This window comes from Heptranchias perlo, chromosome 16 (assembly GCF_035084215.1).
Source record: "Heptranchias perlo isolate sHepPer1 chromosome 16, sHepPer1.hap1, whole genome shotgun sequence".
Classification (NCBI taxonomy): domain Eukaryota; kingdom Metazoa; phylum Chordata; class Chondrichthyes; order Hexanchiformes; family Hexanchidae; genus Heptranchias; species Heptranchias perlo.
Window position 1 is genome coordinate 41,019,269 of NC_090340.1, and position 27,861 is coordinate 41,047,129.

The window sequence follows — 27,861 nt, forward strand, 5'->3', positions numbered from 1 at the left end:
AAAGAGTGCAGAAAAGATTTACTAGGATGCTACCGGGACTTGATGGTTTGACTTATAGGGAGAGGTTAGACAGACTGGGACTTTTTTCCCTGGAGAGTAGGAGGTTAAGGGGTGATCTTATAGAAGTCTATAAAATAATGAGGGGCATAGATAAGGTAGATAGTCAAAATCTTTTCCCAAAGGTAGGAGAGTCTATAACGAGGGGGCATAGATTTAAGGTGAGAGGGGAGAGATACAAAAGGGTCCAGAGGGGCAATTTTTTCACTCAAAGGGTGGTGAGTGTCTGGAACGAGCTGCCAGAGGCAGTAGTAGAGGCGGGTACAATTTTGTCTTTTAAAATGCATTTGGACGGTTACATGGGTAAGATGGGTATAGAGGGATATGGGCCAAGTGCAGGAAATTGGGACTAGCTTAGTGTTATAAACTGGGCGACATGGACATGTTGGGCCAAAGGGCCTGTTTCCATGTTGTAACTTCTATGATTCTATGATTCTATGTTGTGTATCAAGCCGGACTGGCATGTTGCAGTAAACTCAATTTAAACTTACCAGCAAAGTAAAAAAAAAAAGCATAAAAGCTTTTCTATGATAGGAAATGTGATGACATTTTCTTTTCATCACATTGGGGTTTGGATGTAGAGGCATCAGAAAGCCTCTGATACTAACCCAGCTAGGTATTCTTGTGTAAACCTAGATGTTAAGTGTTGGTCAGTTAATCAACAGTGGGGGCATCAAAAAAGCCGAGCCTATTCGTATCCCCACATCACGCTAAATGTATATTTTCCTACAGGGATCATAGTTTACCAATCAGCAAAAGAGAACCCCGGCTGCTTTTTTACCCCTTCCTAGGCCTGGGCACCGAGACCAGTGTAACACTTATTATTCACAGACAGACTGTATCATTGCAAGCCCACTGATATCTGCTGTATTGAACTGGAACCCTTCTGGCTCACCACTACACCATGTGATGCATGAACCATCAGGGGAGCTTTAATTATTTTATAATGCAAATTCTATTTGTTTCAAACATATTGATTAAATTGGATGATTGCTAGTGAAGAGGACATTTTAATATGTACTTCATAAAGATAATGGCGCAGATTTTCCAATCAAAATAACGGTGAGGCTAACGATGCTCACCATTATTTATGCGCAAATTGCACAGCAACTTCAGGCGAGGGCAGATGTGAGGTTAAACACAAAAATCCGGAGGTTGCTGTCCGAGATGCACCGCTCCACCGTTAATGAAATTATTTTTTTTAACTTTTTCTTTCTGTCTCTTTTTTTCTCTCTCTCTTAATCCAATCTTTCTTTATTTCTCTTTCTATACCTGATTTGACATTGAATTCACTATTCTAACTTACACTTCCTGGTTCAGACTCTGCGCTGTTCATTTAACAATCCTTCAATCTGATTGGTTAAGGACATACACAGTTGCTTGCCCTGTTCACACAGATCTCAGATGCCCTGTAGAGGGTGCCAAGTCGTTTCCATCTCCCACTTACAGCAACTTCCAGTGCAAAATCTCATGGAAATTAAACGGGTAAGGGCAAATCTAACTATCGGCAGGTGTCGTTCATTCACCGGCTACGGTAAATTCTGGCTCTGTGTGTGGTAGAATTCATCTCCCTTCAAAAACATGTGGCTGTCAGAATGGAAATTGTGTAGTGAATATTTATGTTCTTTAAAAAAAGAAATAACCATCTCAAAATATAAAATGTCCTTATAATTGGTTGTGGAACTGGTTAGTTGATTCTATAGCAATTCCCAAATTGTGAGTCATATTTGCCAATGAAATGTATACATTTTCATGCCAGTATCCAGTTTACAACATCAACATTGCAATTAATTTAAAAAAATGACCAGACAATGTATTATTTGGCCCAGTTATTCACATTATTTAACAATGCAAATATGATGAATGACAATATTGATTTAGTGTTTCAGTTAGAGTGCCTGCATGTCTGGGTGCTACGATTGTTCAACGTGCACCTGATTGCTATCTAGTGATATCCTGTTGGAAGGTCTGTTTGGGTGATGATCTAATTAAAGTTGCTGTGATGCTCTCCATGTTCAATTAACTTGCTAACCCTCGATATTTAGGCTCACATTTGAGGTGTGACTGTTTGTACAAGGTACTGGCGGCCTGTCAACACCCCGTGTAATCTTATCCCAGCGGGAGTCAATGAGGAAGAGAAAAATATTTTGTTATCAATGCTTCGACTGAGTTGTGGAGCTGAAATTTTTAACTGTCTCCATGATCAAACACAAAAATAGGATTATGTGATAGATGGAGCAACCTAAATCAATCATGGCCCCACGAATCATAATTTCCGTACAGATCAACTAGTTGGTTTGATGTCTGAACAAGCCTCTAATAGGGAGATATTTGTTTATAATAGCAACTATCCAAAATTGAGACTATTTGCAATACTTGATAAGATTTTATGTGGTAGGATTTGGGAGTTACTGATAAACAACACTAAACAAAACTATTTGTCAACTATTTCTGATTTCTGTGATACTTTTTTTTTCCAGAGGATTACCCGAATGGAACCTGGCTTGGGGATGAGAATAACCCTGAGATGCGAGTCAGGTGTCCTATCACTCCTGCTGACATGCTACACGTTGCCACAAATTGCAGAACAGCTGAAAAAATGGCATTGACACTCTTGGACTACCTGTTCCATCGTGAGATACAAGCTGTATCCAATCTCTCGGGGCAAGGAAAACATGGCAAAAAACAGCTGGATCCTCTAATGATCTACGGAATTAGATGTAAGCACTGATATTTATCTATTGATTGTTAAACCACTATTTTTCCACTTCCATCCTCATTTTTGTTGTAGTTATTTATCTCCAAACTCACTCCTGCAAGGAGAGCAATTAAATGGGCTATAGATGGTTCCAAAATTTCTGACATTAATTTTGATCTGTTGATTATTTAGTAATATGAGATAGAAAATCTTTTTTCCATGGTGCAACACTACCCATCAACTTCTCTGCAGTAGCAAGGGTAGACTATTAACATAATTTAAATGTAGTTATAAGAAATGTGAAGGGCTTATACTGTAACCAATACACTGCAGTGTATTTCTCAACATTTCTTCATAGTTTAGGTGTGTCAGCTAATTTGCTGAAAATTTCAGTACTCGAGAAAGGAATAAAGCTATTCAGATTTGGATGATTTCAGAAAATTCAGATCAGTTTACAACTTATTGATTATTTTTTTTATTCGTTCATGGGATGTGGGCGTCGCTGGCAAAACCAGCATTTATTGCCCATCCTTAATTGCCCTTGAGAAGGTGGTGGTGAGCCACCTTCTTGAACCGCTGCAGTCCGTGTGGCGAAGGTTCTCCCACAGTGCTGGTAGGAAGGGAGTTCCAGGATTTTGACCCAGCGACGATGAAGGAACGGCGATATATTTCCAAATCGGGATGGTGTGTGACTTGGAGGGGAACGTGCAGGTGGTGTTGTTCCCATGTACCTGCTGCTCTTGTCCTTCTAGGTGGTAGAGGTCGCGGGTTTGGGAGGTGCTGTCGAAGAAGCCTTGGCTAGTTGCTGCAGTGCATCCTGTGGATGGTACACACTGCAGCCACTGTGCGCCGGTGGTGAAGGGAGTGAATGTTTAGAGTGGTGGATGGGGTGACAATTAAGCAGGCTGCTTTGTCCTGGATGGTGTCGAGCTTCTTAAGTGTTGGAGCTGCACTCATCCAGGCAAGTGGAGAGAATTCCATCACACTCCTGACTTGTGCCTTGTAGATGGTGGAAAGGTTTTGGGGAGTCAGGAGGTGAGTCACTCGTCGCAGAATACCCAGCCTCTGACCTGCTCTTGTAGCCACAGTATTTATATGGCTGGTCCAGTTAAGTTTCTGGTCAATGGTGACCCCCAGAATGTTGATGGTGGGGGATTCGGCAATGGTAATGCCGTTGAATGTCAAGGGGAGGTGGTCATTGCCTGGCACTTGTCTGGCATGAATGTTACTTGCCACTTATCAGCCCAAGCCTGGATGTTGTCCAGGTCTTGCTGCATGCAGGCTCGGACTGCTTCATTATCTGAGGGGTTGCGAATGGAACTGAACACTGTGCAATCATCAGCAAACATCCCCTTTTCTGACCTTATGATGGAGGGAAGGTCATTGATGAAGCAGCTGAAGACGGTTGCGCCTAGGACACTGCCTTGAGGAACTCCTGCAGCAATGTCCTGGGGCTGAGATGATTGGCCTCCAACAACCACTACCATCTTCCTTTGTGCTAGGTATGACTCCAGCCACTGGAGAGTTTTCCCCCCGATTCCCATTGACTTCAATTTTACTAGGGCTCCTTGGTGCCACGCTCGGTCAAATGCTGCCTTGATGTCAAGGGCAGTCACTCTCACCTCACCTCTGGAATTCAGCTCTTTTGTCCATGTTTGGACCAAGGCTGTAATGAGGTTTGGAGCCGAGTGGTCCTGGCGGAACCCAAACTGAGCATCGGTGAGCAGGTTATTGGTGAGTAAATGCCGCTTGAAAGCACTGTCGACGACACCTTCCATCACTTTGCTGATGATTGAGAGTAGATTGATGGGGCAGTAATTGGCCGGATTGGATTTGTCCTGCTTTTTGTAAACAGGACATACCTGGGCAATTTTCCACATTGTCGGGTAGATGCCAGTGTTGTAACTGTACTGGAACAGCTTGGCTAGAGGCGCAGCTAGTTCTGGAGCACAAGTCTTCAGCACTACAGCCGGGATGTTGTCGGAGCCCATAGCCTTTGCTGTATCCAGTGCACTCAGCCGTTTCTTGATATCACGTAGAGTGAATCGAATTAGCTTTATTGTTCTAATCAGTAATTCCTATGTCAAGGACTTTAAAAGAAATGTAGTCTACTGGTTTGCTTTGGAATTGGATTCAATAAATATTTTATAAACCGAGGCCCCATCTGCCCTCTCGTGGACGTAAAAGATCCCATGGCACTATTCAAAGAAGAGCAGGGGCATTCTCCCGGTGTCCTGGCCAATATTTATCACTCAACCAACACAAGAACAGATTACCTGGTCATTTATCACATTGCTATTTGTGGGACCTTGCAATTTGGCTGCTGCATTTCCTACATTGCAACAGTGACTACACTTCAAAAGTAATTCATTGACTGCGAAACGCTTTGGGAAATCCCGAGGTCGAGAAAGGCATTATATAAATGCGAGTCTTTCTTCTTTCTTTTCTTTCTATTGCATAATGGGACCAGGCGCCACTTAGCGATCTTGTGTACATGTCAATGTAAGACTTCAACAAACACTGTGGAAGAAGAACCAGCTTTCCACAGTGAATCAGTGCTGAGAAGGTATAGAGTTGGATCAAGACCTGAATATGAACATTATGTCAGGAATTGATGGCATGGTCACAGACACAGTAGTGTCCTATCTGTCTTGCCAAAACTAAGAATTATTTTGTAAGCTACAGCTGAACCCTCAATATGACAATTTATAAAACCAAATTAATGTTTTTTTTGCAAATTGTTCCACAGTGTCGAGTCAACTTAGATTATTTGCATAAGTATTTTTAAACTGAAAGTATCTAAATGCGTTGTAGATGACTGTTAATCATCAGTTTTGAATTAGGCTGACTGGGAATGGATCTATGACCACGAATATTTTGTCACTGGACAAAAACATTACATTATTTAAAGGAAAACTATTTTATGATGAACCATACAGTTATATACCAATTTCACATAGCCATGAAAATGCAAGCAGTTTCAGAATGACCTTTCAGCAAATTGAGAGTTCAAATCTGGTGCGGCCAGTTAATCAAACTCATCTATCACAATAGGATATATGTTACATAGAATGTACAGCTCAGAAACAGACCATTTGGCCCAACTGGTCCATGCTGGTGTTTAGACTTCACACGAGCCACCTCCCATCCCTCTTCATCTAACCCTATAAGCATAATGTTCTATTCCTTTCTCCCTCATATGTTTATCTAGCTTCCCCTTAAATTCATCGATGTTACTTCTCTTCTGGGTTACCAGTTGGTGTAACTTACAGAAGTAGTGAATTTTCTTGGTGGGTGGGAGAGAGTTGAGACTCTTTTTTTTCTGTGCCTTGCACATCTCATACCATCTGATCATAGAGCAACAACAAATTCTTAGCAGTTGCTGAGAAACGTATGGCATGGTTTTTTCCCTAGTGAGGCCTGATTTACACATGTAATGGAATACCATCTCTGCGATCATAACCGATCATAGTGAATTATGGCAAACTCACTTAGTAAGCTTCTTAAGGCATTCTTTCAGCAATAAGTCAATCACAGCAATCTGCTGTCTGATTGCCAATTTGGTTTCAGAGTAAATATGCTGACTTATGGTACTCTGATTTGGAGAAACTAATTGCCTGCCATTCTTATTAGAGCTGGCAAGGAATTCTCCATAGACATTTGGTAGGGGAACAAGATCAGTGAAGAAATCTAAGTTAGTTTCTGACTCTTAAGTTTTTGGACTTTTTTTCAGCTCTCTCTATAGAGAACGTCTGAGTATTATTTAGATGATCCCAGGAGCAAAGTCATCTGACTGATGTAGCCTGTATTTTGTTCTTTGTCAGTATGACCAGATGACACTGAGCCTACAGTTGCTGTTAACTGAAGTTGACAGTTGTTGTACATCCCCATTTTTTTTTGCTGCCAATATCAAGTTGCTTTAAATGTATACTTCACTTCAGCTACCGAGCTGTCAAATGATGTGGAGATGCCGGTGATGGACTGGCGTTGACAATTGTAAACAATTTTACAACACCAAGTTATAGTCCAACGATTTTTATTTGAAATCTACAAGCTTTCGGAGGCTTCCTCCTTCCTCAGGTAATTTATAGCTGTCAAATGCCATTCATTGACAGAATCCAAATTGCTACCATTGCTGATTATCAATTTCCATTGTGAGGACTGTGAAGGAAGTAAATAATAAAAACATCATGACCAGGCCCACTGGTTTGCAGTTATTGAATAAGTCAAGTTCTGTCTATTACAGAATTCCAGAATTTTTGCCAATGTTTTGGGGATGGCACTCTGTTATTCCACTCATTTATAATTGGGGCCATTGATTGTTGATGACTGAGTAAGTGGTATTTTCCTGATTACTGGTGTTTTGGGATAACATTCTGCGATTCCATCTTTTTTCTGTGAAAACTGAAAATCAATATATCCTCTATATTTGCTAATGGCTTCACCCTGCAGGTTTGTGACATCTTTGTGTTCAGACCTGAAGAAGTCCCAGCTTCGATGCCCTGAAAATTGCCAGCACAATCTACAAGGGAATTGATTGACCAAAAGTTTTTAAAAAAACACTTCAGAGCCAGCTAGCCTCCATGTAGCTTGCCAGTGTCACATACCCTGCTTCCACCTCCCATGCAGGCACCAAAGATGTGCCCATACTGGAGCGTCTGCACCGCTGAAGACATGAAAATATGCTGACAGCGTCTTTACCCCGGATACACTGGCAGAGTCAGGAACTGAGGTCAGCAACGCCTGCCCTGTTGCAATGACACCGGATGTTCAGGCCCATGTTATTTAGCAATGGTGGGGGGAAAGAGGTGGAGTGGGATTTAGCTGTACTTGTGGGCCAGTTTAATGTTTTGCCAGCACTGGGCGATTGGTCATAGCCTTTGGTATCACTGGGGGATGATTGTGTCTATTGGCAAGTTTTATACAAATTTGCCTGTAATCTTGTGCATCTACTACAAAGTTATATTTTCCAAATCATTTTTAACACTTACAGGTCACCTTTTCCATAAATTTGGAATCACTGAATCGGACTGGTACAGAATAAAACAGAGCATAGACTCTAAATGTCGAACAGCATGGCGCAGAAAGCAACGTGGACAAAGCTTGGCAGTAAAAGGTTTTGCCCGAAGGACGCCCTCATCTTCAGTTATGAGTGGAACAGGTACAAATATAGATGGTGTTAACATTATCAAAGAAAGATATTTTATACATTCTATTTATTTGTTTCATTTTTGGGCTTTGAAGGCATGTTTTAGCAGAATATAATGGCAGTTAATCCAGTAAAGCAATTATTTAGAGTCTATCTTTACTTTTTTATATGTATAATATAGTTTACAGTAATCATATATTTTGGTCATAGCAAAACTGCTTCAGTCTGTCTTCCACTGTGCCCACAACATTAAGACTGACTTGGTCAAAGTCAGCAACATGGTTGGTATTCCCCCTTAATCTCTTTGCGGAGTTCAACATGGTCAACCTTTCTGTGTGCCTCTGCTGCCTTTCATCCTATGCCCATCTTCTCTGGGTTCCCCCCTCATGTGGTTTTTTTCTTACTTGTTGTAACAGAGCCAGCACATCTCCAGCAATGGTTTCACCTCCTGTCCTGTAACTTCAGCTCCGGAGCACATAAAACTTCCATCTTCGATCTCTTCATCCCCCACCCCCTCCTTTTCCTCATTTACTGATTGATAGCAGTTTCCACAGGTTGACAACATTCCCTTTTTTTCTCTCTCCAACACTGTCAACTTCCAACCATTTCTGAGTTGTAAGATATTTTGTCTAAGATCAAGCATGGATGAGTCAGAATTTTCTCTTTGAAAATTGGGAAGGAGAAAGCTGTTTTATTCGGCTCCTGCCAAAAATTTCATACTTTGTCTGCAATTCCATTCCTCTCCTCGCCTACTCATGCAGGCTGAACCAGATGATGTGGAACTTCAGTGTCCTGTTCAACCCTAAGCTAAGTTTGAAACCCACATGCTACTGCATCACCAACACTACTTACTTAAGTTCATACTTGGCTCAGTTGGTAGCACTATTGCCTCTGAGTTAGAGGGGCTTGTGTTCAAGTCCCACTCCAGAGGACTGACATTTGAGTGCAGTGCTGAGGGAGTGCTGCATTGTTGTTTGGATGAGTCTGCCCTTTCTGGCCCATCCTTAATGTTTCAGAGATGTAATCTTTTGTAAAATAATTAACTGTACAGAAGTATAATAGACATAATATACCTTTGTAGTTTTTGTAATAATTATTCTTTTGTGCCCTTATCCATCTGGTGAAGAAAACATTTTTTCTTTTTTCAAACTGCATAGTTGCAGTTTACAGGAATAGAAATAAAGGCGCACTAAGGAAGTTTGATCACTTACTTGAAGCCTATTTTTAAGCACCATCTGACTTCTTCAAAGTTTGAATGCAAAGATTTATTTTCTGCCACAGTATTTAGGAAATGATTTAGACACTGTGGTCTAATAAAACAGTTCTGTTTCCAGACACATTTTACTTGCTTTTATAAATAATACTGAGTATTACCAACCATGGTCTTTGCAGATTTCCTATATACCCCAATCTTATTTTGCTTAGAATTAATACAGATACATAATCAGGAAAAAAAGCTTGAATGGCACTTGGTAGAGATTTTGCAAGCCATGGTTACATAGGCTGATTTCATTTTGATTTATTTTTCCACAAACAAGGTCCCTTTGCTTACGTTATTTATACCACATGCTAACTAATTTTAGGATTTTAAATTTATTTTATATAGAAAGAGTCGATGTAATAACTTCATTACATGGGACTTAACTGACGAAGGCTGCTGCAGCATCTGTGACCATACTGTTGCTGTAATCCTGTGTCAGTTGGTGAGTTTAGTGTCTGGCAGCTGGTTAGAATGCACAATGTGGAGGTGTAGGGAATAGGGTACAAAATTTTCCATATTTTATTATGCTGAAGGTAAAAATGAATAACTAATGCATGTAGCAAAGATCAAATACGTGTAACTTTTTAAAAACATTAAAGCAAGGGCTGCTGCGATGGAGTAAGCATGTGACATGTTGCACGATTTTGGGAGTCACAGTTCCATTTAAGAAATTATTCATTTCTTAAAGCAGTGGCATGCAATCCGTGTGGGTGTTTGTCTAAAAGAAAATATCATTTAATCCCCTACTGTAATTAAGACAAGGAGGCATTTTATTTTATAGTGCTCTTGATCATTTGTCCAGGAATGATTGTTTGTCAACTCAAACTTAAAATGCTGCATCAGACTTCTAACAAATCTCATAAGTATCTTCTTTTCAACAAACACTGGATTCATTAAAAAAATGTTATCTGCTGAAACATCCACATATCTATTTAACCTGTTTGCAAGAAGTAGTATCATCTCAGTAATTTAAAGCATGGAATGATATTTCTCCCTGCTACACTGCCACCTCCACCGCCCCCGCCCCCCCCGCCTTTTTGTTAAAATCATTTTTCCTTCTCCTCCATATAACGAACATTCCATGAATGAAAATCAAGTAAATGAGCTGCCATCTGCCTTTCCCACTGCAATTCTGTAACCAGCTGATAGGTTATTCAACAGTGACCTGGAATAATCCTCATTTTTTTTCTCTTCCCTTCTGCCTTCCTGTTGAAATTGTCATGAAGTAAACAAAGCAAAGGCACTGGGCAGGTCAAAGTCAAGAGTCAGGTACACTGACTACTGTCACAGAGAGGTAGTTAATTAGTTTAATAGCCTGCATTTGTTTCTCTTAAAAAAAAATGAAAAGAGATGACAAATTTAGAAGATGATTTACAAAGATCACTTCAGTGAAGCAGTGAAATACATTGGCCCGATTTTTCTTGGAGAGGCGCCTCTACATCAGATGCCTAGAAGACGGGAACTGTTCATGGAATTTACTTTGAGCTTGGTTGTGACCAATGTAGGAGGCCAGTGGAAAGGTCAAAGTAGCAATGGGAGGAGGAGAACGGTCAGGATCACAAAACAGTATTATGAACATACGAACAATGACGGACAGGAAAAGACCCTCTGGTCCATCCAGCCTGTCCCGCACAATTGTGATCACAAAACATACATTGTCCACCCTACCCAAAATCATGTGATCTCCTGGGAGAGGTGAAAAACCAGATAAAAATGTAGTCCAATTTGGCAATAAAATCTGGGAAATTCCTCTCCAACACTCCCCCCCCCCCCCCCCCCCCCCACCACCCCCCCCCACCAATGACGATCGCTCTGGCCCCGATAATTCTATGCAGTACCTACCTTTTGTATGAGGTGATCTTCGCCCCAGCCAGAAACAGGTCCAGCTCTCAATTGAAGGGCTTCAACGAATCAGCATCCACCGCATGAGCTGGCAGCTTGTTCTAGAGGTCCACTATTCTCTGGGAAAAGAACCACCAACTGACATCTAACCGAGATCTGGCCTTGTACAAATTTAAATTGTGAACCCTGGTCCTCCCTAGCTTATTTGATTGGAACAAGCTGTCAACTCAAACACAATCTATTCCCTTCATCACCTTACAAACCTTGATCAGATCATCTCTAAGTCTGCGCTTCTGTAAAGTGTAGAGTCCCAGCTCTTTTAGCCTATCTTGATAACTAAGATGCTTTAAACTGGGAATTAGTCCAGTGGCTCTCCTCTGTACCCTTTCTAAAGCCTCAATATCACCCACCATGTGAGGAGACCAAAACTGGACACAGTATTCTAACTGAGGCCTGACCAAAGTCTTGTACAAGGACAAAATACTATGCTTTCCTCCAGTTAAACATTTTTACATTTGATTGTTCCTTGTCCTTTTCCATAACTATTCTGAACCCAATGATATTATGATCGCTGTTCCACAAATGCTCCCCCACTGAAACATGCTCCACCTGCCCCACTTCATTCCCCAGATCTAGATCCAGCATTGTTTCCTTCCTCGTTGGGCTGGAAATACATTGTTCCAGAAAGTTCTCCAATACACATTTCAGGAATTCCTCCCTCTCTTTGCTCTTTACACTCTTCCTGAACCAGTCTATATTGGGATAATTGAAGTTCCCCATTATCTCTACTCTATCGTTTTTGCATCTTTCTGTAATTTGCCTGAAAATTTGTTCCTCTATCTCCTTCCCACTATTTGGTGGCTTATAGTATACACACAGTCGCGTAATAGCTCCTCTATTGTTCCTTAATTCTAACCAAATAGATTCTGTCTTCAACCCCTCAACGACATCATCCCTTTCCAGTGCTACAATAGTTTCTTCGATCAATACTGCCATCGCCCCCCCGCCCCCCCCCCCCCCACCAAACTGGCTTTCTTTCCTTCCCTATCGTGCCTCAATGCCTTGTAGCCAGGAATATTACATACCCAATCCTCCCCTTCTTTGAGCCAGGTCTCTGTTATTGCCACTGTATCATAGTCCTATTTGGTGAATTGAGCCTGCAGCTCACCAACCTTATTTACCACGCAACATGTATTTACGCACATGTACTCTAAACTGGTCTTAGATTACCTTGCATTTGCCCCCTGTCTGATCCCTCCTATTTCCGAAGTTTTTGCCATCACGAAGTTACTCTACTGCCTCATCCCTAAATGACTTTCATTCCTAAAAAGTTTACAGATATAGGAGTGCTTCTTGGGTCAGCATTTTACAACAGAGTAGAAAGAAGAGGTCATACTTGGTCTATTATTTGATGCCAAAGCAGCAGATAAATTGTGAAAGAAAATACATCAGGTAGGAACTTCCTGCACCCATCAAATTCCCTACTGAAAATTTGTGGATATGCTAAATGGACGAAGATGCAGCATTACAAATCCCCCCACATCTTTTCTGATCTGGTGTAATTGATTAGAAAATTTAGGCTATTAGGTGTTGCATTTACAATACTTTTTCATGTCTCTGAAATCTCTCAAAATGCTTCATAGTGAATGAATTACTTTTGAAGTGCAATTAAATAAATTGTTTAAAAATAGGGTAAATGAAAAATACAAATGTTTTAATGGAATTTATGCAATTGGCAAGAGACAGTTTGGAAAAATAGAAAAGCAAATGTAAAAAGCTGCCAATAAAGTAATCCAGGAAGAAAAGTGAAAATAGGAAAAATAAGATGCTATGGATTTTGGGTTTGAAAAAGAGATTTGGAGGCTTGTTAGTGGTAGAAAAATAAAGAATGATGGATCTCTTACAGATACAAAAGGTAAGATGGTGGGGGATGGAAAAATAATTGGAAACTTTAAATTATTTTTACATCAATTTTAACATTAGAAAATGCTAATTATTGCCCTTCTAGGAGTTGAAGAGAGTTCATGGAAACATATGTAATCAAATGGCCATTGTGAATGCCCCAGTGGGTAAGCATAGCAACTGGTGTGTTACTGTGCCAAACAGACAAGAAATATTGTATGATTGATACCTGCTGTCTGGTGAGTGGGATGATCTCAGCCAATGGAGCAGTAGGGGTGCTACTGTTAATTTCAGTGGCCCTGGGCGAAGGAGAAGAAGAAAAAATTAGGTTTATGACCCTTAGTATTATGCAGCGATCTGTGTTGACAAGTGCAAGTGCGGACAGGAGAGGACAGGATTGGGCTTGGCTCTACAGTCTTTTGACCTCAGTGCTTCAGGGCTAGGGAGAGGAAATGTAGATCAGCCAGGTTTCCACTCCTGATCATAGTCTGATGTCCCCTGCTGGAATGTGAACATGTGTAGATGTTGAGTGAGGACAAGGTAGTGATTTTGCCATAGTCAAATAGCCTGCCAGCACTCACTGCCATGGCTCAGACATTAAGAATGGCCACTTGAGTAAGGTATCTTAGACCTGCTGGTGCCTTTGAAACTGTACCCAAGCATTGACCAATGCCTCCTGGAGAAGAGGGGAGACTATTGGCAAAGAGAAAAAAAAGTGGTAATTGAAAATTAGAGCACTTGAATATTCAGATGGCAACAGAACCAGATGGAATGCTTCCAAAATACTTCAGGAAATAAGAGTAGAAGAAGGGGAGCTTTGGTTGAAATGTTTCACAGCTCATTAAGTACAAGAGTAGTAAAAGATTTGTAAGTAGCTAATGTTCCAATTTTAAAAAAACTATGAAGCATGATCTAGCGAGTTATGGCCTGTTGGCTTGACATTTATAGTAGGAAAAATAATGGAGTCTGTTATTAAGGAAGCAAGTCAGTTGCATTTGACAAGAATGAAGGTGATAATTACAAGCAAACCCTGGCTTCTGAAAGTCAGATTTAATCTATCAACATATTTATTTGAATTTTTTGATGCGTTAATAGAAATGGGTGCTTGTTCAATATCTTGAATATATTTGATAAGTTGCCTCAAAAGAGATGTGAGATAGATAGCTTTTTGGCAACCAAAGGTATTAAGGGATATGTGCCAAAGGCAGGTATATGGAGCTAGATCACAGATCAGCCATGATCTTATCAAATGGCGGAGCAGGCATGAGGGGCTGAATGGCCTACTCCTGTTCCTATATTCCTATGTTTCCTATGTTCCTAAATGGAGATGAAGAGAAAACCATCAATGCTAAGAATATGAAATATAAACAGAAATTGCTAGAGATGTACGGTGGGCTAATCAATGTCCAAAGGGTTAATCTATCTTTTTCTTTTGTGGCTAAAATGAAACTCTGGGATAAAGAAGGAAGTAGTAAAAAAAAAATTGGCAGATGACAATGGTGAGTGGTGATATTGCTAATTGGATAGCTATGAGCGGCAGCATGAGTCAGCTCTGTGGTTGCTGCTGTCCATGATATATAAAAATGGAATGGATGGATGAAGGTACTAAAAGCATGTATTCTAATTTGTATGGGAAAGCATGATGTTTGGAGGAAAGGGATAAATTTCAGATTTACACAGACTTAATTATGGAACAGATGAATGTAAAAACTAGAAATTTTATGATAAAATAATTTTCATTTCATTCAAGAATTGCAGCAGTCCTTCGACATTTTATTTGAAGTGAACCATTATTTCCCAGCCCCGATTTTCCTCTGCAGGAGCTATCCGAGGTCAGTTTGGGCAATGCTCAGTGTTAGGACCACTACTTCAGCACCCCAACCTCCTATCAGGCCTATTTAAAACATTCCTGTGGCGCTCGTGGGAACACACAATTGGGCACAGTAAGAAGAGGAAGTCAGTGTACTTCCTGAGCCTTAAAGTCAGCAGCAACCTTATAGAAGCATTTACAATGGAAGCCCTATGAGAGAACCAGAAGGCTTTAAATTTCAATGTTTATCGGAGTAGGATTTTTATTTTGTCACCTTGTGATGAAATGATGGTAAGTTTTAAGGTCCATTTATGCCAGGCAGAAGCATTGATTTGCATGTCTGTTTATTCAAGTGTGCCTTCTGTGAATGGTAGTAGCATTCCATGCAGGAGTCTCGAGTGCCCCTGCTGTCTGTCTTGGTGGGAGTTGCAAAGGGGGAGCACAGGGGAGGAACAGAGAAAACAATAATGGGTATGAAGAATTAAGGTGCAGGAATAGGAGAAGGGTGCTTGTTTGACTGTGAGACTTTTCTCTCTATTCAAGATGCGATGGAACAGATGTATGATTTGAGGGAGGGGGGGATTTATGCTCTATGGTAGGGAAACAGTTGTTGGTGGTTCAGGAGAGGGCCAGGCTAATTTATTCATCAGCTTTCAAGAGGTCTTCTGGTCACCGCTACCGCCGCTACCCGATTGCCACCGCTGCCCTCCCTGATCCCAGCCTCTGTCTTCCCCCTCCCAATCGCCTACCCTCCCGATCGCCCCTTTTCCCGGTCGCCGCCCTTCCCGGTCCCCTTTAAATACTTAACTGATGGCTACTTCTGGTGTCTCAGCGGCCCACTCTCCCATTCCTCTTTGCCGGCGAGCTGCCTGGGGATGCCTATTAGGTGTGTGCAGTTTGCCAGCTCGATGATAATGAGACCCAAGGCCCAGTATTGGGTGCGCCTCAGGTCAATCCATTCAGGCGCAGGGATAGTTTCCTGCACCCTCTGTGCACACAAAAATGGTGCACTTGAATTTCTAGGCTACAATTCCCACCTTGATGCTGGGAAACCTACAGTGTAAAACTTCTGGGATGGGGGTGAAATTGATGAAGGCTCATAGCCTTCATTCTATTTCAACCCCCTTCACCAAAACACTACCAGGCCACCTCCAACACTTCCACATCCCAAGGCCCTCCCCTTGATAGTTCCAGACACTACTAGACCTTTACGCTCTAGGACACTTGGACACCAAGACCCAGCTTTCCAGTCCTCACTCCCCTTCCCAGTATTCCTGCACCCTGCGACCACCTTCCACCCCTGATCCAGAGCAGTCCCACGGAGAAGGAGGATGGCATGTAAAAGAAATCATGGAGTTTTTTCTTATTCATTCATGGGGTGTAGGCATCGCTGGCAAGGCCAGTATTTATTGCCCATCCCTAATTGCCCTTGAGAAGGTGGTGGTGAGCCACCTTCTTGAACCGCTGCAGTCCGTGGGGTGAAGGTTCTCTCACAGTGCTGTTAGGTCGGGAGTTCCAGGGTTTTGACCCAGCGACGATGAAGGAACAGCAATCTATTTCCAAGTCAGGATGCTGTGTGACTTGGAGGGGAATGTGCAAGTGGTGGTGTTCCCATGCGCCTGCTGCCTTGTCCTTCTAGGTGGTAGAGGTCACGGGTTTGGAAGGTCCTGTCAAAGAAGCCTTGGCGAGTTGCTGCAGTGCACCTTGCAGATGGTACACACCGCAGCCACTGTGTGCCAGCGGTGGAGGGAATGAATGTTTAAGGGGATTGGTGAGGTGCAAATCAAGCGGGCTGCATTGTCCTGGATGATGTCGAGCTTCTTGAGTGTTATTGGAGTTGCACCCATCCAGGCAAGTGGAGAGTATTCCATCACACTCCTGACTTGTGCCTTGTAGATGGTGGAAAGGCTTTGGGGAGTCAGGAGGTGAGTCACAGGATACCAAGCCTCTGACCTGCTTTTATAGCCACAGTATTTATGTGGCTGGTCTAGTTAAGTTTCTGGTCAATGGTGACCCCCAGGATGTTGATGGTGGGGGATTTGGCGATGGTAATGCCATTGAATGTCATGGGGAGGTGATTAGACTCTGTCTTGTTGGAGTGACAATGCACTGCTGTTGCACTCAGAGAGGATAGTCACTTCTTCAGTCTGATTTGCTACTGTCAAGAACGTGTAATAAGGAAAGTGTTTCAAGATGTAAGTGTGAACCTTACAAGTATGAAGCAGTCACAAGAAATAGAAAGATACAGATCTGTAGATAGATATGCAAATAGATATATAGATTACTATTAGCCCAACATTGCCTGATGTTTTTCTAGTTTTTGACTCAGACTTGTACTCAATTTGGAAAGTCAATTAAGTATCTGGAAGAGAAACTGATTTAAGAGAAGTTGATGTGGATTTTTCCAGGATGCAGTTGTCTGGAGACTGGGGGTGGTGGACAATGAAACTTCCTTCATTTTCAGTAAAAAAAAAAGGAAGACATTTCTGTAGGTTCTGTTTGATTAATATGAAAGATAGATGCTACATTGTCCTGCTCTTTTCTCTCTCTCAAGTCCAGGTATCTTCACTTTTATCATTTTTATCTCTTCTTCAGGTGGAGATCTATCTTTGGTAGCTCATCGAAAATTATGTCTCAGATAGAAATTTTGGTCTTGCCACAAAAATAATGAAATATTAAAATCTTACTCGGTGGGACAATGCATAATTGGTCTACAATGCAGCTGAGTTACAGATTGTAGTCATGCTGTTGATGAAAATGCCAGTGGGTGGTCAGGGACCTTCTCACTAAGGGATAGAAAACTGGAGGATGGGTCATCCATAGTCAGATATCATACACCTTTCGGCAGAGGGTTCAGAGTTGTTTTGGCTGAGATGTGGGATCAGGTCACTTGCCTATCCACTCTCTTGCTGCAGAAGGTAATTAAGGAAAGCCATGGATAAAATACAGGAATTTGATGCCGATATTTGAAAAAATGCAAAATACAAAAAAAGCAGGTGTATGAACAAAATATTTTGGAGATGAAGTAATAACACCAAATACTTTTGATTTAGTCCCACATAGATATGAAAACTGATCTTTCATGCATTTTTCTTTCTGTTCGCTTTGTCGAAGGGGGAATGCAAGGATCAGTGTCGTCATCTGGAGATTTACAGCAGAACCAGGCACAAACACTCCACTATGCATTGGCAAATGCTCAGCAAGTTCATATCCATCGCATAGGAGAGGATGGACAAGTTCAACAAGTAGTGAGTATTGTCAGGATACAGCGCAGTAAAATTTATAAATTGCAAGGTAGATTCCATCAACCCTTGGGTCAGAGATTGGCACTTCAGTGTTTTAGCCTCAAATTCGATCCATGCTCCCTTTCAAATCAGCTTCCCCGCTGAGAGCATAGGATTGCAGAATTTACCTTTGTGTTCACAGTGAATTGCAATATATGCATCTGGCTTACCTCTGATATAATCTTTAAAAGAAAGAAGAACTTGCATTTATATAGAGCCTTTCACAACCTCGTGATGTCTTAAAACACTTTGCAGCCAATTAAGTACTTTTTGAAGTGCAGTCACCATTGTAATGTAGGAAACATGGCAGCCAATTTGTGCACAGCAAGATCAAACAGCAATCACCATAACCAGATCATCTGATTTTTAGGTTAGTTGAGGGATAAATGTTGGCCAAGACACCGGTGGAGAATTCTCCTGCTCTTCTTCAAATAGTGCCACAGGATCTTTTGCATCCACCTGAGGGGGCAGACGTCTGGTTTGATGTTTCATCTGAAAGATGCCACCTCTGACAGTGTAGCACTCGCTCAGTACAGCACAGAAGTGCCATCCTAGATTATGTGCTCAAAGCAGTGTGGCTTGAGCCCAAACCTTTTGACTTGGAGGCGAGAGTGCTACCACTGAGCCAAGGCCAACACCTTAAGAACACTACAAAAGCAAAATACTATGGATGCTGGAAACCTCAAATAAAAATAGAAAATGCTCAGCTGGTCAGGCAGCATCTGTGGATGTGGGCATTTCTAGCAAGGCTGGCATTTATTGCCTGTCCCTAGGAGAAGATGGTGGTCGGACTTCTTCTTGAACCCTGGTGGATCTGCCAACTCAGTACAGGTTGGGGATTAAATATGGGGCCACCTTGGTCCGTATAACTCAGCTATTCACAAGATAAACTGACTGAGCCATCGAGGAGTACACCCTAATTCTAAATGTACTTCACCAAGATATCAATATAATACACAGCTGTCAGCTGCGGTTCGGTGGTAGCACTCTCGCCTCTGAGTCAGAAAGTTGTGGGTTCAAGCCCCACTCCAGAAACTTGAACACACTCCAGTGCAGTATTGAGGGAGTGCTGCACTGCCGGAGGTGACGTTTTTGGATGAGGTGTTAAATGGAGGCCCCATCTGCCCTCTCAGGTGGATGTAATGGATCCAAAGATACTATTTAGAAGAAGAGCAGGGGAGTTATCTCTGGTGTCCTGGCCAATATTTATGCTTCAATCAACATCACCAAAACAAATTATCTAGTCATTATCACATTGCTGTTTGTGGGACCTTGCTGTGCGCAAATTGGCTGCCACATTTCCCACCTTACAACAGTGACTGCTTCAAAAGTACTTAATTGACTGTAAAGTGGTTTGGAATCTCCTGAGGTTGTGAAAGGCATTATATTAATGCAAATCTTTCCTTTTGATATAAAATTGAGAATTTTTAACTCAATTTAGAGTAAAACAGACTTTACACTTGAGGGGAAGAATATAGAGGTTACACTTCTATTTTTTATGGGTCACTGTACATTCTGCTTTTTTTCATGTATCAACAAGTGTTATTGGTTGATTAGGTGCACATGTATGAATTAAATATTGATGCATTGTTATCATATAATCATAAGTGTGTCCTTTGTGTGTTTCACTGTTGACTTGTTGAGGTTTTCTTGTGTGCAGATGTGAAAAAAGCAGTTACAAAGAAGGATCCCTATTTGTGGACTGCGTTCATTTACATTCCTTTATAGATGAATGTTAACTGTGGTTAAGCTAAATGACCGTATCAATAGCACGTGGTTGCAGTCTCCAACTGAATATGATAATGCGAGTATATATTTAGTGGTAATAAGTAATATTCCTCGCTTAAATGGCAAAAGGTTAACTTTTAAAAGTTAAAAGTAATTCTTCTTAACTTTTAATTTGAATTGTTTGCAAGCAAGCCCTTCGGATCCATTTGATCTTTATCAGTCAGTAATACTTTTTTTCTTCCACTTCTATGCCTTTTCTGTCTACTGGCTGTACAGGGACACCTGCATATCGCTCAGGTACCACAGGGAGAACAAGTACAAATCACTCAGGATAGCGAGGTAAGGTTGCAGCGATGCTTAAATTTGATTTTCTGATTACCCTTCATTAGTACAAAGAGTCCTTGACTAAATTGATACATACCACTGATAAATCCACTAAACTTATTTTATGAAATTTGTTTATAATGACCTCCTTCAGGACTACCTGCAGGTACTCTTGGTAGACAGGTAATCTCCTAATGAAGATTCAAGCCTGAGTCAGAAATGTGTTATTGGTTTTTGATATTAGGTACTGGGTGTTCTTTCTACACAGGTGGCCCTTAATACCGGCTTTAGTGTATGTTGATTTGTGCTTAGGTATAGATATGATCACAGTATGATTCACGATGAGGTGATTTTTTTTCTTTTAAATGTTGCAATGCATCAACGCTCATTGTATTACATTTCAGAGTGCCAGAATGCCTTAATTTCTGTGATACATATAAGTCCTCCTTGACCAGACATAATGACTGTTATTTTTTATTATTACTCTTCTGCTATTTGAAGCATGGATTCCACGAAAAATAGGAATTCCACGAAAAATTATAATATCTTCATTTTGCTCTTTTTTATTATTTTGTGTTCTTCAACAGAAAAAAATATCCAAGTACTAATATTCAGCTCAAAGTCACTTCCCCCAATTCATTGCATGCAGTTGAAATATACAGATTGTTGGTGTTTCCCATCTATCTCATAAGTGTTGAGTGTGATAGAATTTCTTCATCCGACTACATGTCTGTGAACAATTGTTAGTCATCTCTTTTTCTCAGAACTACTTCCCTGGTTATTGACCAAATTTGAATTTTATCTTATTAGGCACTGGATTTTATTAGAATGGGAGCAAACTGGGAAACCATCAGTGATACAACTTGTCCTCAGCTAAATCCTGTATTTTGAATTTCTACAGCATAATATTTTATTGACTATATCATGTTTTCTTTGCTTGAATATTTTATTGGTGTGAGGTTTTCAGATATGGTTCTTTATGCATCAGCTCATAGTCACACCATAGACATCAGTGATACTGTCAGGCAGCAAGTGCCAACAAATCATTTTAGTTCATCTGACCTGGATTCATGTTGGCACGCAAAATAGCAATAAGCAAATTGCACAAACTCAACAATCCAATGTTTAATGTTCTTGGAAGTACTTAAAATAAGATTAAAGGGAAGGCTTGATGCTTCTCCCACTAAAGTGTCTTACACAACTATTTCTGTTGAATTGCATGACTGTACTGTCAGTGATAATGTATTTTCTATCATCCAAATACCCAATACTTCGACATAATTTTCTCTTTTTAATAGAAGTGTCAATAGTGACACTTTCCCACTACTGCCTACATCTTTTGATGTGGAGATGCCAGTGATGGACTGGGGTTGACAATTGTAAACAATTTTACAACACCAAGTTATAGTCCAACAATTGTTGGACTATAACTTGGTGTTGTAAAATTGTTTACAATACATCTTTTGAGACTGATGATTGTCATACTGACTCTGGCCCAACTTATACTTCTCCACATTCCAATGCTGGAGCTGTCCATGAGTGGCAGTTGTCCATGTTACTGTGCCATCAGTTGGTTTCCCTGGTGCTTTCCACCATTACTTCCTCCCCCTCCAAGCAGCAACACATTTACATGTCACGCTGACATGTTATTTGTCGCTAAAAGGCTGTGATCAATGAAGTGACTTTTTGCATTGTAAGTCGGTTCACACCCACTGTGTTAGCCTCTTTTACATTTTATTACTGAATTTCTATCTGTGTTGTGATGGGTTGCAAAATATTTTGTGAATTGTTGAAAATTTCATAACTTGACACGAGTTAGGCAATTAATTCTTTGAATTCCTCACTATCAGTCTCAGGCACTGGTTTGCCTTTTATTTATTGCAATTAAATTTGCTAGGTTGATGAAGTTCTGTGACTTCTGCTTGAGTATTTGGCAGTAATTATACATTTTGTGATGGTATATTGACTTAATTTTTTTTTCATAGTGTTTTGAAAGATCAGTAAAGTACCTTTTCTGTTGGTGCTGTCACATTTTGGTTGAATTCCTTCAGAAGGTATATATGACCTTGATCTAATTTTGCAAAATATTTCTGTATGTTGCATATACAGTCAGCTTTCTTCAACTTAATTCTCTGTTACAAACACAATTGTGTCATCTGTGTTCCCTCCATATATATTTCTGAAACTATTTAACTGTAACGTTTCAGACTTTGGTATAACTCCCAGTTTCAACACATAATCTGCACTCAAAGCAACATCAGAAGCAAGACACAATGAAAATATAGCTATTTTTAATCTTTTTATTAAATTACTTGATGCAGACACGTTCTCTTTCAAACATATTCCAATGTATGTCCATAGCAGCAGCAGTTGACTCTATATTTTCTCTTGCCTGTGAGGTTTGAACCCAGTAATGCCATGGGTTTGATTTGAAAGTGATGTACTGACAAAAGGGTCCATGAGGACTTATAAGTTTGTGAACATAACTCTCTGACAATCTAAGCACTTTTGATGTGTATTTTTTAAGAATTAATAAAGTGAAAAATACTCTGATTAAATTTGTGTAACAGATTTTTTTGTGAGGGCTTATGTATTGCACTTGTTCATCTTCAGTAGAGACGAATAGCATTATATCTTGTCTACATTATAAAAAACAATTATGTGAAGTATTGGTTTGCTGAAAAAATGAATTTCTGTTCAATTTGAATTTGAAACAAAATTAACTGATTTTTTTTTCATTTAGTACAAAGAGATTTATAATTTTGCTTAGTTTACATAAATAGAAATAAATGTTTTTTTTAATATTTAAAGTATACCAAACGAAGGACAGTAAAAGGCCAACTGCTACAGCAAGCCTGTCCTATATTATCGTATAGCATCATATGCACACCATGACCCCCATCCGTTTCTCCCTCACAGCCACACAATGTCCTGGGAGAGGCAAAAAAAAAATAGAAAAACCCTAGGCCAATTTAAGGAAAAAAACATTTTAGGGAAATTCCTTTCCAAACCTCGAAGTGATCAAACAAGCTCCAGGAGACAGCAGTGCCTTGGAAACACGTGTCTCAATACCCCACCTCCTTTCTATGTATAGCGATGTCTGCCAAAGTTAAGTGCTCGTTCAGTTCCATTTTGAATGTTCGCAGTGAGTCCGTACTCAACGAACGAGCTAACAACTTGTTCCATAGGTTGATGACTCTCTGTGAAAAGAAGTACCTTGTGACATCTAACCTAGTTCTATGCTTATATAGTTTATACTCATGTCCCCTGGTTCTCAAATTATCTAATTCAAATAGCTTATCCTTTCATTAAAGACCTCAATCAAATCTCCTTGAAATCTACGTTTTTCTGGAGTTAAAAACCCCAGCTCTCTAAACCTATTGCAACCAAGGGCCTTTAAAGTAGGTAGCAATCTAATTGCTCTCTTTTGAACCTTTTCCAGGGCCTCTATATCACCCATCAAAACTTGACATGTTATTCTGAATGAGACCCAACCAAGGTTTTAAACAATGACAGTGTACTATTTTTTGCTTTCTATTTAATTGTCCTGGTAATACACCCGACCACCTTATTTGCTTTTGCGAAAGCCTCACGGCACTTGTTGTGAACTTTCAGAGATTCATAAGAACCATAAGAAATAGGAGCAGTAGTAGCCACTTGAGCCCGCTCTGCCATTCAACAAGATCATGGTTGATCTTCGACCTCAACTGCACTTTCCCGCCTGATCCCCCATATACCTTGATTCCCTTAGAGTCCAAAAATCTATCGATCTCAGCCTTGAATATACTCAACGATTGAGCATCTACAGCCCCCTGGGGTAGAGAATTCCAAAGATTTACAATCCTGAGTGAAGAAATTTCTCCTCATCTCAGTCCTAAATGACCGACCCCTTATCCTGAGACTATGCTCCCTAGTTCTAGGCTCTCCAGCCAGGGGAAACTCCTCTCAGCATCCACGCTGTCAAGCCCTCTCAGAATCTTATAGGTTTCAATGAGGTCACCTCTCATCCTTGAAAACTCCAGAGAGTATAGGCCCATTCTACTCAATCTCTTCTCCTCGGACAACCCTCTCATCCCAGGAATCAATCTAGTGAATCTTCTTGCACCCCCTCTAAGGCAAGTATATCCTTCCTTAGGTAAGGAGACCAAAACTGTACACAGTACTCCAGAGGAACAAAGGAACATAGTCCAGGTGTGGTTTCACCAAAGCCCTGTACAATTACAGCAAGACTTCCTTACTCTTGTACTCCAACCCCCTTGCAATAAAAGCCATATACTATAACACCCAGTTCAGTTTCTGCTTAACAATCTTAAGCATGCAATCCTGCATGGTGTACACATGATAGGTGTTGGCCCTACCTACATGCATAACACTACACTTATCTATATTAAACGACGTCTGCCAGATGCAGGCCCATTCCCCATCGCTTCTAGATCTGTCAATAATCAATTTTTCTCATCTAAAGTCCTAACACCCGCACAAATCTTTGATCTTTGTATTGTTTGCAAACTTGCAAACAGTTCCCCTGATGTCTTCATCCAGATCATTGATAAAAATAGTGAAGATGAATGGCCCTAACACCGATCTCCAGTCCCCATGTAGAACCACTGTCATTAATAACAATCTTCTATCTTGGAGAAAGCAACCAATTCCTTATCCAACCCATAAGCTGCCCACTAATCCCACAGAATTTAAGCTTATTAAGTAGTCTATTGTGTGGTACCTTGTCAAAGGTTTTTTGAAAATCAAGGTATAGAATGTCAACCAGGCTACCTACATCCACCAGCCTAGAGACTTCCTCAAAAAATTCAACCAGTTTGGTGAGACATGACCTTTTGTTCCAGAGGCAGTGTCGGGACTCTAATAATGTCTTCTCTGTCATGGTGATCATACAGCATATCTCTAATGATCCCTTTAGCAACTTACCAAAACCAAAGTGAAGCTAATGGGCCTGTAATTCCCTGGTTCTGAATTATTGCCCTTTTTAAATATTAGCACCACATGGGCCTCTGTTCCCATGGACTCCAGAATCACCGATCCTAGCGAGCTGTTAAATACATGTTCAGGGGGCTCGCAGAACAGAACCCACATTTCTTTGAGCACCCTCCGGTGAATGCTGTCAGGGCCAGCAGCCTGATCTGTTTTGAGATCTCGTCCTCTGCCAGAGCTATACATCCTTTGGCACTTTCAAATTTAGCATCAAACCTACAATGTATTATTGGTAACTTTGTATTGTCTTCTGCAGTGAAAATGGATGCAAAGTAGCCACTTAAAACTTCGGCCATATTCCAGGAGTCCACCTGGATCTTCCGTGAGAAATCCTTCAATGGCCCTTCACAGTCCTTAATGGCCCTCTGACTCCTAATGTAGCTGAAAAAAATCTTGCTGTTGCTACCACAGCTATCCACTCTCTTCTTCTCCAATGTCCTTTTGATTGTTCTGATAGCAGCTTTTGTTGCCTTTAACTGAGATTGATACCCATCCTTGTTCCCCTAAGAACTATTTTCTTTAACTCTGTAAAAATATTTTTGCTTGAGTCTGATTTGTCCTTGTTTTGGCTTTCTTTTACCATATGCCCGTCTTTTAATTTTTGGGATATACGTGGCTTCCTTTTAGACTAGGATAGTAATGAAGGTGTTCTATTTATCTTCTGTGTTGGTTATGTCACTACCCACTCAACCTATTTCAAATCATCTGTCGTCTTTGAAATTTAGCCCTCTTGAAATCTGGTGCTACCATTACATTTTTAGCAGCTTTGGTTTGGCTGATCAAGTTGAATCCAATAATATTATGGTCACTAACCACATTGTCCATAGTATTCCCCTCATGGAGGTCACTACTAAAATCTAAATCAAGTACCTGATCACCTGTAGTTTCCTCATTAGCATGTTGTGTAAGGAAACAATCATTTATTATTATAGCTACAAATCTTTTAGCTGTCAAGCCCTCAATACTAGATGGATCACCATTGGATTAATGAATGCCTGGGAAATTAAAATCTCTCATTACACAGACATTATTTTTGCATAGTGGTATTGAGTCCAACTGGATAGTGTGATTTAGTATGGTGCATTGGCCAAGTAGTTACGATATTGGATTGGTAATCCATTGTGCTGAGCAGGCCAAGCATTCGAGTCCCATCCTTGTCAATAGCATAGTGTTGCTTATTTGCATTTGCCTGGATGTCCTGGTGGTATGTCGTCCTATGGCCAAAGCTATCCAGGAGCTGTATTCCACACTCGGCCCTGAATCAGTTTGATGTATTGAAGAGACTCAAGTGCATGGAGCGGTTCCATTTGGTTGCTTCCCATTTGGATGGAGTTGCTCATCGCTGCGAGGTCTAGGAACCTCGCCCTCACAACTTGAGCGTTCTCTTGGAAATTACCTCTGTGATATTTCATTCTGCATAGATTTCCTGTGCAGTTTGCTGTTGCACACTGTCAATTCTCTTGCTCTTGTCTTCCATGACATACCCTGACATAACATCTTGCCAGCCAGTGGTGGCGAATCTCCCCAGTGGAAAGCCCTGTATTCGGCGATCCTCCCTGGCACCACTGGCGACCTGAGGGTGAGACACCTAGGCCTGCTGTCCATTCTGCAGCCTTGAAGAAACTGTTTTATATCAATGTAAAATGCCAGAAGTTGCAGCCTCCCTTCCATTATCTGAGAGGACTGTTCCTCAATTTGTAGCTGCATTTCAATACCAAACTCTTCATCTTCGCTCACCCGATGCTTGGCGGGGCAAGCAGATCGGAGGACCTTTCTAAAGGATCTGCTCCTGGAGCTAGCTAAAACCGCCTTCTAGGATGTGTAGAATCTGTGGGGACGGTCACTCCAACTGCTTGTTAGTCTTCCGATGCCCTGACCGTGCCTGCGTGGCCTTAGAACGAGATCACGCAGTGTTCACCAGTACACTTGAAGCCATCTACGACCATTGGGCACCGCTGGACACAGTTTGCATCATTGATCATGGAAATATAATCCTGATTTGATTACACAATTTGACTGAGTTATTTGTACTAGTGGTGCTGTCCTCTTGGGGAGGGTACTTGTAGTGTGTATTTTGTCTGGTGACATTGGGCAAACCCCAATGTCACTCTTATTAGTCCTGTTCAAAATGGTCCTGATTCAGTCACCCTTGTAACTTGTGCCCAGAGTGCCTCGTCATAATGACTGCCTTGACCAGGAGGCCTGTAACATGTACCAATGATCAACTTTGGGCTGTTAGATTTATCCACCTGCCCCAAATAGCTTCAGCTCTGCCATGTGAAAACAAAGTTACCTCTGCCTAGAACAGTTAGGTTCTCATTAGCAAATATAGCTACAGCCCCTCCATTTTGTCCTACTCTGCCTTTTCTGCATCCCTTGTAACCCTTCAGTTGATTTTATGGCATATCATTTGCATCTAACCATGGGCACGGCAGGACACTGTCTTCCTCATTGACAATGAAAACTGAATCATTATTTAATACTCTACATATACATTTTTCGTTTGACTGGGTCACTTGTTTTGTACTGGTGGTGCCACTCTTGAGAGGGATACTTGAAGTGTTATTTACCCTGGTGGAGTTGGGCTCACACCCATTGCCACTCTATTGGCCCAGATTCAAAATAAAACTATGGTCCCAATATATACGGGAGGCGGAGTGGGAGAGAGTGGCAATAAAAAGAACCCTGGAAAGCCCGGGAATTATCATTTTTTTCCATTTCCCGCCCGGCAGGCTGCTCTGCTGCCGGGAGGGAAAGCCAGCGGCAGGAAGCTGCAACTGGGGACCGTTGGGAATGGCTTCCTTAAGGGGCTGGGGG

General features: G+C 41.1%; 1 protein-coding gene across 7 annotated transcripts in view; it reads left to right on the top strand.

The window, feature by feature from the left end:
* Positions 1–27,861, top strand: part of banp (BTG3 associated nuclear protein) — a 242,214-nt gene that overhangs the window by 96,936 nt on the left and 117,417 nt on the right. For 3 of the 7 annotated variants that reach the window (XR_010965968.1, XM_067998011.1, XM_067998007.1), the window contains exons 7-10: positions 2,538–2,777; positions 7,749–7,916; positions 17,834–17,967; positions 19,999–20,070. Coding sequence is in view for 6 of the 7 variants with exons in the window: in XM_067998011.1 (XP_067854112.1) it covers positions 2,538–2,777; positions 7,749–7,916; positions 17,834–17,967; positions 19,999–20,070 (614 nt within the window). In the remaining variant the exon portion in view is untranslated. Of the gene's footprint in view, positions 1–2,537; positions 2,778–7,748; positions 7,917–17,833; positions 17,968–19,981; positions 20,071–27,861 lie in introns of all 7 variants that reach the window. The other 4 variants (XM_067998009.1, XM_067998010.1, XM_067998012.1 and 1 more) reach the window with 2 other exon arrangements.